The sequence below is a fragment of the Sinocyclocheilus grahami genome, unplaced genomic scaffold (genome assembly GCF_001515645.1).
Source record: "Sinocyclocheilus grahami isolate Dianchi unplaced genomic scaffold, SAMN03320097.WGS_v1.1 scaffold54.1, whole genome shotgun sequence".
Lineage (NCBI taxonomy): Eukaryota > Metazoa > Chordata > Actinopteri > Cypriniformes > Cyprinidae > Sinocyclocheilus > Sinocyclocheilus grahami.
This window is the reverse complement of record NW_015505233.1, coordinates 2,016,345-2,028,860: the sequence shown is the minus strand read 5'-3', so window position 1 is coordinate 2,028,860 and position 12,516 is coordinate 2,016,345. Positions and strand designations below refer to the sequence as shown.

Here is a 12,516-nt window from a genome sequence, read left to right as displayed (position 1 = left end):
TCTCTCTCTCTCTCTCTCTCTCTCGTTTTCAGCTTCTCACTCCTCCTGGCTTTTCCTGTTCTTGCCGCTGCTGGACATGACCCAAATGCAAGGATTTGGAAGGCATTTCAAAAGCTAAGTAAAGGTAGCACTTTGCTGAATTTTGAAGTAGTGGATTAAACACACAGGAGGGAAGAAATTAAAGTCTGGTTCACCAAAGGGAACGGCTTTAGCAGCATGTAAGGCTGTGTCATAACTATGGAGGATGGTTTGACATGAGCCGCAGAGGGCCACGCAATCAACCGCCGATTAAGATAGATATCGTTAAAACCAGACACTCTACTTTACTTGACGGCCACGAAACTAATAGCTCTCAAATTGATTTTGCAAGCTTGATTATGTGTTGCAGTATTGTAAAAATGCTAATTATTTCAAATGCAAAAGTGCAAATGTAGCATGTTAAGTCAGTAAACAAACTATTAATGCAAATGTGAATGGTAATCTTAAGTGTTAATAAGTTTAAAAGGTGCAATGTACATCTAGTCCAGGAAAACATGACAAAAAGTCCCTGCTTGTTTGCTTGCACCTCAATGCAACATTCAAAGTACTATCCAGGCTGCAAATTTAAAATGCACATATGGGGGGAAAAAAGACAAATGCTGCATTATAAGTCTGAACCAATAGCTAATGTGGCTAATGCAGACATTTAAAAACATGAGGAAAAAATGGTGAAACTAGACAAAAATTGGCTTTTTTTTTTACTTTAAAACAGCCGCTTGGTCTGACTTCAGGCTTTATTGAAACAACTGAAAGTGAATAAAACAAGAAGACCAGCAAGAGAACTGTATCTGAGGCAACATATTAAATCAAACATCTATCTGTGCACACTGATTCAGGCATAGCCTCTGCACCAGGGCAGACCATCCTCCTGCCAAGCCTTTGTGAATCTTAATTGAAAAAATGGCATGTGTGTCATATTATGGAAGCATGTTTTCGATATCTCTGCGCCTGTGTTGTGTCATTATTTATTGAAGAGCCCTCCCAGTGTATATGCTGATTCTGAGAGAGGGACATGTACTCTCAATTGAGATGTTCTGCGCAGCGAGGGAGGATCCAAATATCTGTTTATTCTGGACTGTGCATGTTCATCTCTGCTGGGCAGAAAATAAGAAAAATATACCATCTTCTGATGTACTCAAAATTCAGTCTGCTTTACAACAATGTTAAACATCTAATGGGCAGCGCATGTTCTCTCAATTCCCCTCTGTAAATATTGAATTTAGACATTACATCAGAGAAAATGTGAACTGTACATGCAAGATAGACTAAACCATGAAGCCTACATAGTCAACCTAATGCCTAATAACAAACAAAGATGAAATCTAAATAAATGCTAACATTCGAAACAAAGCACATCATGCACAGTTACAAAGCTGGCAAACCATGCTGGCACCACACCACTGCAAGTGAAACTCTGAAACAAATCTTTCTGGGCAAAATCTCAAAAATAGGTAGGAAGTGAGGGCAGGTAACAGGAACCGGCTGGCCAGGCTCAGTCTCACTAAAGCCAGCACCAGATCATTCTCCAGTGCATTAAAAGCTCTGAGATGAGAGATACACCACAATCTCACTATTGAGATACAATAACCACATTTTATCACTCAGTACACTGCTAATATTTTACAGTACGCTCCATAAATAGAATGTAGTCAATTTGCATATTTGAATAATTAAAGATGCACTCTTTATTTTTTTTATGTTGTACTGTATAGCATTGTGCTAAAGTTTTCAGTAAACAAAGCAGAATGTGCATAGTCACCCACGATTCATTTATTCTGCGAGCAAAAGTGTCTATTAAAATAATGTAATAATGTGATTGTATTCAGCTGGTCATGTGATCTCAACATGGTGGCACCCTTAATACTACTGATAAGATTGGGGTCTGTTTTACACATATTTTCTATTATGTCAAGTACTGAGATGTATTCCTTTACGCTTTAAAAATTTTAATGAAGTTGAAAAAAAAAAGACAGAGCACATTTAATTACCATTCACAATGAATCTGTGACCATCAAATATGCTGATACTGAGGATGTCAGGCCCCAAACATCAAGCGTTTTGGCTCCTGATGAATCGATTTGCATAACACCTACAAATGGTTCTGGCACTAGACTCGAGACGGCATTAATGGCAGGTGTGGGCTCCGAAGTGACAGGGGCCCAGCGGTGTGATCAATCTCAAGGAGAGGCAGGGTGAGAGAGGAAAGTGTTTGAGGTAAATTTCTTTATAAATATAGCATGTCTCATGAAATATTCACCGCGACGATCTGGTGAGCCAAGGGTCAGAAATAACTCCCCGTCGCAGCACTTGTTAGACGTGTAAAGCTGTGTGAGTGTGCTAGGATGGTGTGAGTGGAGAGAGAGAGAGTGAAACTTTGACAGAAAAAGGGGCCCATCATGGCAAAAGACATGTCCACCATCTCACCACGTGGCCACCTGGCGTTCCTATGGTGACAGAATGCGAGCTAACTGGTGCAGCCTGCTGTGAGCTTTTAGATTGAGCACTAATGCAATTGTATGGCATTTTATAGTCACTTTTTAATAACAACAACAATATATTTATGTTTATTCCTTCCTCAATACTGATAGCCCTAGGTATTAAACTTCAATTAACTGCTAAACTGCTTAACATGCATTAACATCAAAACTTTATTTGAACAAATAATCTGAATTATCAAAAATTAATAAATCAAATGATCTAAAATATTTGTTTTAGATCATTTGAGATTTTGGTTGTTGTTGTTGTTTTGTGTAAACTTTATATTTTTAATATTGAAAAAGAGTAACATTGATAGAATGTTCAACATTCCGATGATAACAGCGATGACAGAGTATTGCATACCGAATTCCGATTAGTCTTGCTTCTTATACCTGTTTGCATAACGAAATGTGACTAGTGTAATATGTGATTAAATGTGATTTTTTTTTACGTCTTGGATGTCAGTCAACATAATATGACTAAATAAAAATAAATAAATAAATAAAATAAAATCAAAACGATCAAAAAAGTAGTGCAACCAAATATATATGGACAAATCAAAACCCTTAAGAAAATGTTTGCTTTCTATTTGACACTCTTATTTTCATACTGATATTTAAGCCAACCTCAAATGCAACATTGGTTTGGAATGGTACATGGCTACATCACCACACATGCACACCAAGAAGAGCTTGATTACAACCAACACCAAACACTCCTTTATTTACGCTCTTTATTTACACCACATCTGATTCAGTTTTCCTGAAAAACTAAAACACAACCATCCCTGTTGGATGCTGTAGAACACAAACAAACAGATGACAAACAGAGCTTGGCACAATCTTCTTTCCTTCCACCATCACACATGCATATTTAAAACGTACAAATTTTGCATCTGACCACTTATATGTCATAAAGTCAGTGACTGCGAATTCAAAAGCAGATTTGGAGAATTAAACATCCATAGGCAAAATAAAAGAGATGGAAGAGGAAGCTTACATTCCCTGAAGAATGTTGATTACTCCAGCTGTATTTAGACATGAATATGTAATAACTTGACCAGAGCCTGCCTTAACCAAAAACACCTATTCTAAGATTTTATGCGTAATATTATCTCATAATCCTTTTGTTTCAGGTTCATGAGATCATATTAAATTATTGCTCTTTAATTAATGCATCCTCACAGCGAACCTGCTCAGTACAATGCACCGTGGTTCATAGCACCTCTATCTGAGATCTATAATGAAATAACAAGTACCATTAAATGCCTGGCCAGCTTCAGCAGGATAAGCCATCTAGATGCATTAAGGGGTGGTAAATGTCTTATTTATTTGTTTATTTACGTATGTATTTCACATTTGGACTGCTTAATGGTGCACAGTGGCAACAGCCAGCTATGTCGGCCATCTCAGGGCCCTCTTTTTCAGTGCCACTGAACTGTTTTAACCTAGCTGTGTGACACGAGAGGGGCTCTAGTGGCTCGTGCATGCAAACCAAGCCCTCCCAATGCCCCCAGCAGCAGCTCCTATCGCCTGAGGGTATGCAGAATGTCATATTTTATTTAATTAGGGCTATTAAATATAATTAAATTCTGCTGAAACTTAAGACGCTAAGTGGCAATACAATACGGTGCCGAGCGAGCCTGTGTCCTGCTGATATTTATGCGAGAAATATTGAATTCAACCCTCAAGTGGTTCCTCTTCAATGGCTGTCCCGTATTGTCATAGATAACGTTGACTTTTTCATACACACTAATAAAGAATAAGCCACTGGGAGAATCATCGCTAAAAGCAATTTCTGTAATCAGAATACTTTATCACAAGGTCTTTTTCGACTGATTATAGGGTTTCCGGAGCAAAGCACACAATGTTTAGTTATCATCACGGAGTCTCTAGAGAACAGTTATGTATATGTGACTTAATGAAGTTGCCGTTTAGTACCTTCACTCAGCCAAAAACCAAGAATCACTTGGATGATTTTCCTCCTAAAGGCCCGTAATGTACGCAAGATATGAGCCGTGATATTGGGAACGTTAACTTCAGGAAGGAAGGCCAGAAATGATGCTCTTCCTGTTGGACTATCTGTGAATCACATGTGAGAGGCCAAGAAGAGAGGGCTGATGTGATGGAGGCTGACGTGTAGGAATGAAGCGGTGGAGTTTAAGACCTGTCACAACATTGCTCGTGTGTCAAGGTTACTCGGACGGTTTAATGAAAAGATCAAAATGCACTCTGGCCTAAAAAAAAAAAAAAAGATATGAGGGTCTGGAAGAGCAGGGAACTCTTGCGAATATAAGGTTGGTCTGACCAGAGTTAGCTTTTGGAATCTTATTAATAGATTCAGAAGTGGTCTTCCTCCAACATCTCTCTCTCTCTCCCGCATTCTCATGCTTTCTCTCATTTCTCCACTTGAAGCTGGCGGATGGATATATTATAGAAGAAAAAAAACAAATTCATGAAAAATGATCTGTGCTTTGCCGAGCAAGAGTACCACTGCTATTTTCAAGGCGGAGTGGCTGAGTGTTTTTTTGCGTGTCATTTTCTGTTTCACGTCGAGAACAAATGGAATGGGAAAGGTTTAGCATAAAAGAATACTTTAACCTGCTGGGAGGCAATTATGAATACAAGGCAGCCTGTGAGTGTTTAGCCGCATGCTCAAGCTGACATTCAAGCGTCTTAATCACTTTCAGAGGATGTTTCATCTGCCGTTATATTCTTCTCGGCGAACTGCCTCCCTCTCCAGCCCTGAATTAATAAAAGGTGTAAAATTTACTCTTGCTAACTGCAATATGATTTACAAAGGCAAATGTTCACCTTTCATATGCCATTTTTCAAATTCTGAAGTTTAAATGAGATTAAAACTACTTTTCAGTGTGGATCTTTTCACAAACGAAAGAGAGATTTAGTCATTTTAGATGGCATTGACTGAAATAATATTAATTGGATAATCTAATACTATCACACATTTTTAATTCACAATAAAAGTAACATGAATAGTGTCCTTCTTCCTTTTTATCCTTAAAAATACAAGCTAATGTTTTAACATTTACAAAAAGAGAATTGTCAAGAACAAAAATTTATTATATTCCGAATAAGTAATTTAAAGGTTTACATCAACAAAAATTGATATATTTTTACAAAAGATAAAAGAGAGACGCAAACACCCATGTGAAACTGGCTCAAACTATAATAATTATATAATATAATACAGTCAAACTATGAGAATGATATCTGTGTGTGTCTTTGCACTAAAACATTAGTTTTTGAACCCTGACCTAAAGTTTGTTTTTGTGTGTGTGGTTAGCAAAGCGCACGCTTACCAGTCAGTCTTTAAAAAAAGGAAACATCAACGACGAACTGTAGTGGAACAGTTTGCACGTAACTGTGTGGATGCTTGCATCATATTTCACAACTGACGCCAACACTCTCTCGGTGCGAGCAGCCAGCCAGTCAGTCAGTCTGGGAGTGAAGTCTGCCTGCATCATGTGAGGTACTGAGTAATTTAGCAGCGGCCTCATTATTACAGACATTTAAATACACGAGGCATTGTGGTGGCACGGAATAAATTGTCTCTGATGCCGCGGGTAACGTTCGCAAATAAGGATTGTGAGGCATTAAAAAAACGACGTTATTAAAAACCGAGGCAGTGTCATAAGCCGCTCCCCTGCGTTTCCCCCGGTAACTTTGTCCAACCTAGAATATTATTTTATGAGACCCATTTCCCAAGATCCCTCCGGGTTCTTTGAGAAGGACTTGACTGCGCTGTTTTGTAAGATAACTGGGAGAGTTCTCTCCCTACAGCTGGACTAAACTAAACTGCCTCTTTACCCCTATTCAATAGGAAACTCACTCTTTTAATCCTACTCTATTTCTTTCTTTCTCTCTCTCCCTCTTTTTTTTTGTTTTTTTTTGAGCGTTTGAATTTTAATGAGCTTTTCACCTTTAAAAGCAGATGGCTCAGGCTGGATTTCTCCATGAAAGTAGGGTGAGTTCTGTCACGTCTTGCACAATTTGTTTCAACTACCAGAGTCCTTCAGGGGGTTTTAGGGCTTTGAGTCAGTAATGTGATGTTTCACTTTGCACGGCGTAGGCTCCCCTAATGAAATCAGCTGAAGGAAAAACAATCTCTCTCGAGGCTCGCAGATGAGCGGTATCACAATCACTACAGGACGCCCAGAGTCCTACCGAGGTAAATGAGTGCGTGTCTCCCTTTGTCTGCAACTCTGCAGGCTCTAAGTGTACGTTTGCGCACATAAGTATTAGAAAACACGCTGGCGCGAGAGAACGTGTGAGTTCATTAGCGTCAACTTCGTACGCCTGCTCAAAACTTTTCTGGAGAGAGTTTGACCTACCTGCCAGGCCACTTTCTTGCTTGGGGCAAATTCCTTTTGGGAGCGTCAACAGTCTCTCGTCCTCTTCTTCAGGCGTCACCTGGATTCCAATTTCGACCGGTTCCACCACTTTCCTCAGCTCTGCGCGGGGCGGCGAGGGGCTATTGCGGTCTGCCATCTTGTCGTAGCAGCCATGGCCGGTCGTCAGACCCTGGCATTGCTTTTTCTTGTGCTCGATGAAGAGCAGAATGTCCCCCAGGGGAAAGGTTAGTTGGCACTGGCCACAGGTGAGGAGGTCGTGGTCGCCCAGGCCCGGAGGCAGAGGCCCAGTCATGCTGGGATCCAGCAGCGGGTGAGGGTGAGAGTGGAGATCAGCCACGGCCAGTCCTGCATCCACATGCTCAGCTTCCGCTTTGGGGCAAAGCAAAAGAAAGAAGCGTTTTGAGATAATAGGAAATTCTTAACAAATGCTCCATCTGTGCACAAATAAACAGTGCATATTAGTCTAAACAAAAAAAAATTTATTTAAACTTAATAACTTACTCTGCTACTGAAATTAGTTTGATTTCTGCTGATGTAACCAAGGCCATGTGGGTGAGGAAATATATTATCCAAAAATAATGTGCTTAACCTGATTTCAGATCCTGATAATTACAATGAAGTCCCGCCCTAGATTATTTTCCACATAATATTCAGTTTCACTCTGAAATATGTCACTTCATGCATTTAGATTCATTCAGATACATCAGCATGGGAATTCGAAATAAAATACTAGCCACTTATTTAATTTTATTATTTAATAACTATATATTTTTTAATTTCTGTTTCACTCTGAAATAAGTCACTTCATGCAAATTTAATGCATGCGTTTACAAATAAGTTGTCACTGTATCTGTATCTATCCATGCTTTTTTAAAATCTTCTTTTTCCTGTCTTCTTACACAAATTAATTGAAAAATCATAGAATTACAAGGGAAACTGCTTGTAATAAAATAAAATTTATTTAAAAATTATTAACCAATAATATCATAGCATAACATAAAATACCCTTACTCAATCAAAAACAAAATCAAGTCTCAATCTAAATTATTTCCTGCTTAATATTCAGTTTCATTCAGAAATGCACTAGTCATTTTATGCAAATTAAATGCATTAACAAACATTGATTCATCTTTAGCTCATAATTTGCCACTGTATTTACATCTATCCATGCATCCCTAACCGCCTTCGCCCTAACTAATTCATTAAAAAAAAAAAGACTTAAACACACCAGCACATCAGTGAGGGAAATTGAAATAAAATACAAATGGCGTGGAGCTTGAGACATAATCACACATTTTCTAAAAGTTCAGGGTCAGGTCATTTAGCATTTTGTTATTTGGCAGCTTGTTAAAATAAAGGAAATGAATGTTGGGGCCCGTTTAAGTGTTCACCTACGTCCCATGACAGTCCCACTAAACTTCGAGAGCAGAAAATAAAGGCAGACTTAAATTTAATCATCCCAGCGGCCACACACGAGGCACTTTGCTCCAGTTCAGCGTGTTCTGTCCTGTAACCAGTCAACTCTTAATAAACATCCATATGTGAGGCCGAGACCCAACATCAAGGCACTGTTATTAATATACAATACAGTATTTGTGAGGTTGAGAATGAGACCGCCAGACCTGAAACAGAAAGTCTGAAGGGAGAAGAAATAAAGAAAAAAAAGCAAGAAGGAAGGAGGGAGGGTTCCGTTTTTGGCTGTGAGAGATATTTGCGCAGCCATGAGAGCAAGAGGCCCTGCAGATCTTCTGGTTGATTCTGTCACCTAGATAAACAGCGCGGAGCGGCGGGCGCTCAAACCACAAAGTACGCTGGACAACCTCAGTCCCTCTGCCTCCATTTTGAAATTTCAGCCTCACCTTTCAGCACGCGGCCACAATCATCCCTTTGTAGCCCAACGCCGAGTGCAAGAGCAGTTTTATCAAAGACAGTAGAGGCCCTTGACAAAGCCCCCTCGGGACCCCCTGACAGACAGCTCTGTTGATGTTACATTTGACAGCTTATCCTTGCGCCATACTAATCATAAGATCTAGACAAACACCTCTCTGACTGCCACTTTACACTCTTCAGCTTCCTGTCACTGCTTTCATGCTCTCTCTACTCAACACACTGCATGATTTCGGTGAAAGCGGGGAAAAAAGAAGAAAAACACTACCATAGCAACACTTAGAGCCACACAGCGAGCAGGTGCAGATTTTTGAAGTGCACATAAATCTGGAAGGAGAATGAAGGGAGGAATTCTCAAATTGTCAGAGCCTAAAGGACAAATGTGGGATGCTTTTAAAGAAACAACAACCTTGTGGAACAACACAAATTAGAATTCATTTATTACCATTTTAATTTTCAAATCTGGCCTGCGCACTTTAGACGCTTTTCACCAATATGAGGCCTAAAAGTCTCTTTGAGAAACGCCGTGAGAAGAGACAGACGGCGATAGAGACAAAGATGGAGAAACGGACCACGCTGCTCACACAACACAGGTAGCCCTGTTTACATCTCCCAGAGGAACCGGCTAACCACTAATTTTCGATGATATATTACGAGCAGCCTGCGCATCCATCTGCAATTTGTCCACGGTCCAAATTATGAATGCGGACAGATTTGTAATGTCAAGCTCAGAATGCAGCTTTGAAAACGAAACCATTAAACCCCCTCTTATCTTTATTCCAGACGATACACACTACATTAGAGCAGCTTTAGATGTGCATCCTGTTAAACAACAGCATCTAAAGACTTTGTAATCATATTAAGAAAGCATTTTGATTAAATAAAGCATTACAAAATATATATATATATATATATATTACATCTGCACACACATGGCACCGTTTTCAGATTTTGCACTATATTGAAGGAAATAACTGAAGATGACTAAGGTTGTTGAACCCCCCTCAAATCCAGCCCCCCTGACTCAGACAAATAGGAGTGGAGCACAGACCCCCTTCGGGCAATATCAGGCCATCTGTGCATTAAATTAGTTTGCATGTAAATAAAGAGAAACGCCTGCACAGAGACTCATCAACCTATGCAATACACTGCATTAAAAATATGACTGTGGCTACATTGTTGTTAGTTACTTACTTCAAATAAATAATTTTGTTATTTAAATTTTAATATTCATTTATTTTGAATCACAGACATTTTTTGGGATATTTGGGTATTATGAATAGAGGTATTAAGTGTTAAACTATGAGTATTTTTTAATCAATTATATTGCATATTAGGTTATAGGCAGAAGTAATAAGAAAGTAATAAGAATAAATGAACTGTTATTTTTTTATTTTATTTTATTTATTTTTTGTGAGAAGTGAGAAGCTTTTGTCAGGAGGCTACATATCCAATGTCACAATTTACTAAAAAAAAATAAAAAAATAAAAATTTTTAAATCTTCATTTTACATAATAATGTTCCTTTTTAATTTAAAGCTTTAAAAAAAATAATGATTTAAATCAATATTTTTATATGAAGACTTTGTGACTCACCTGTAAATAATTTTCTCTATCGCTGGGGAAGGTCTCACAACAAAAACTATTTTACATATATCTGTAACTGTACTTGCAACTGTGAGCAATATGCGTGCATGTTTGTGTGTCACGCATTTGTGCATCCTGGGATGCTGCACCAGCAGAGGCGCGCACACACACATGCATACACAAATAAACACTACTACAGGAAGAGGTAATTTTCAAATGATTCACAAGTTCAAGAAGACAACATGAACCACAGAGCATATTTTTGGCATTTGTAACAGACTCAGATAAACAGCTATAATTCACCAAACAGGTTATAAGTTATACAATAAAAAAATAAGTTATAAGCTCTCAAACTGCGTAACAGGAGGTTAGAGTGAGATTGCAGCCTCTCAGTACTGTAGGAGAGAATTTGAGGTGCGCTAGTGGAAAGCGTTAGTTTAATGTGTCATAGGTCTAGCACAGACCTGAATCAAAGTGACAGCTGGAGAAAAAACCCAGAGTGGTAAAGAACGTGCGCAGCTGAAATTTTCTCTCTCCCTCTGTCCCCTTCTTTTGCTCTGTCTGTGCCAACCACAGGAAACACGCTGCTTGCAAGCAACGCCGCTAGTACGCACTTCAAAAGAAGGGACCCCCGTATGCACAAACACACACACACCAGGTGTTGTAATCATGTAAACATACGGCAGAGTCTTGGATTTGCCTATAAAGTCTGAACTAATCCATAGGTGAGTTAAATGCTTCAAGATGTCAATTATTCACCCTCATTTTGTTCAAAACCTGTATGACGTTTTCCGTGTAGAATGTCTAAGCAGCTTTTTTTCAGGAGAATAAAGGAGAACGGTAATTGTTAAGCAAAATTTCAGTGAATAACGACTTAAATTCAGTTGAAGACTGAATATATAAACAACTGTGGAAAAGAGCAGCTCGGACATTCTTCCAAATGTCTCCTTTTGCTTTCCACAGAAAAAAGAAAGTCATACAAGTTTGGAAAGACAAGAGGATAAATAAATGACAGAATTTTCATTTTTGGAGATCTTTTCCTTTAAATAACTCTGCGGAAGGTATGAGATTGAACTACGCAGGCCCGATCCGATGGTGTACGTTTCCTGCTCTAGGCAAACAGGTGAGAGTCTGCAATTCCTCACAGTCACACACACTCACACTCTCACACACACTCTCATCCACCAGTGATAACAATGCTGTCACCAAGGTAACATTACAGCTCATGATTTTCTCTGATCCCTCAACAAATACTCCATATAATTCTATCAGGGCCACCGAAATGTCAAATGTTATTTGTCTTTATCAAGCACTCTCTGGCAGCCGGAGAGAAAGACAGTGAGGGACAGTGGAAGTAAGAAAGCCTGAATAATATTTATAGGTGGCTAAAAAAGGATGATATGAAATTAAATCTCGACTTTGGACACTTACTATTATACCTCTATTTCATTTTTGAATGAAAAAAGTGCAAGAAATGGACTATTTCTCATGCACATGCTACCTTGACATCCTGAAATCAGTCAAACGTGGTAATGTTAAAAATAAGCCTCATTAACCTAAGAAAGCTACATGTACAGTATATGAGTCAGAATGAACACTAATGGGATTTCACTAAAACATAAAACTAAAAAAAGACATGGCTTCCAAAAATGAACGCATCACAAGGCACGTCTTAACACAGTTTTGGATTTATCCTTTTCCATTCTGGATTTACGCACCATTGTTCAGGGGCCCTCTGACTCATACTTAACGGAGTCTTTTTGTTTGTGAGGAACCAAATTGCTGTTGACAGGTATTTGGCTGATCACAGTACAGTCTGGCTTTCCCTCCAAAACACACAAAGGTCTGCGAGTTATGTAACAACGCTTTAGCAGCCCCGCGTTAACGTACCTTTCATCCTTAGACTGTTACCCTGCAAACCCTACCATTAATGCTCAGCGCTATTTGGCTCACAGTTGAACTGTTGAGATTTTCCGTAGCGATACCAGAATGAAAAGTCACAGTCAAACAGGTTTTGGAGGGTTTTTTAGCCATTGCAACTGTTAGGGCCTAATTAGACAACACACACCATTTAACGGATTTCATATTGTTTTTTACTGGGTCCATAAATTTTCCTATTTAAATCTTGAAAGACTTTATAATGCTGCCCAGATA

The 12,516-nt window shown here is 38.9% G+C and overlaps 1 protein-coding gene across 1 annotated transcript in view; it reads right to left on the bottom strand.

Annotated features, from left to right (window-relative positions):
- LOC107583625 (B-cell lymphoma/leukemia 11B-like) overlaps window positions 1-12,259 on the bottom strand; it is a 39,068-nt gene extending 26,809 nt beyond the window's left edge. The window contains exons 1-2 of the mRNA XM_016269912.1: window positions 12,253-12,259; window positions 6,869-7,258 (exon numbers count right to left, since the gene is read on the bottom strand). Coding sequence (XP_016125398.1) covers window positions 6,869-7,258; window positions 12,253-12,259 — 397 coding nt within the window. The remainder of the gene's footprint in view (window positions 1-6,868; window positions 7,259-12,252) is intronic.
- Between the last annotated feature and the right edge of the window lie 257 nt (window positions 12,260-12,516).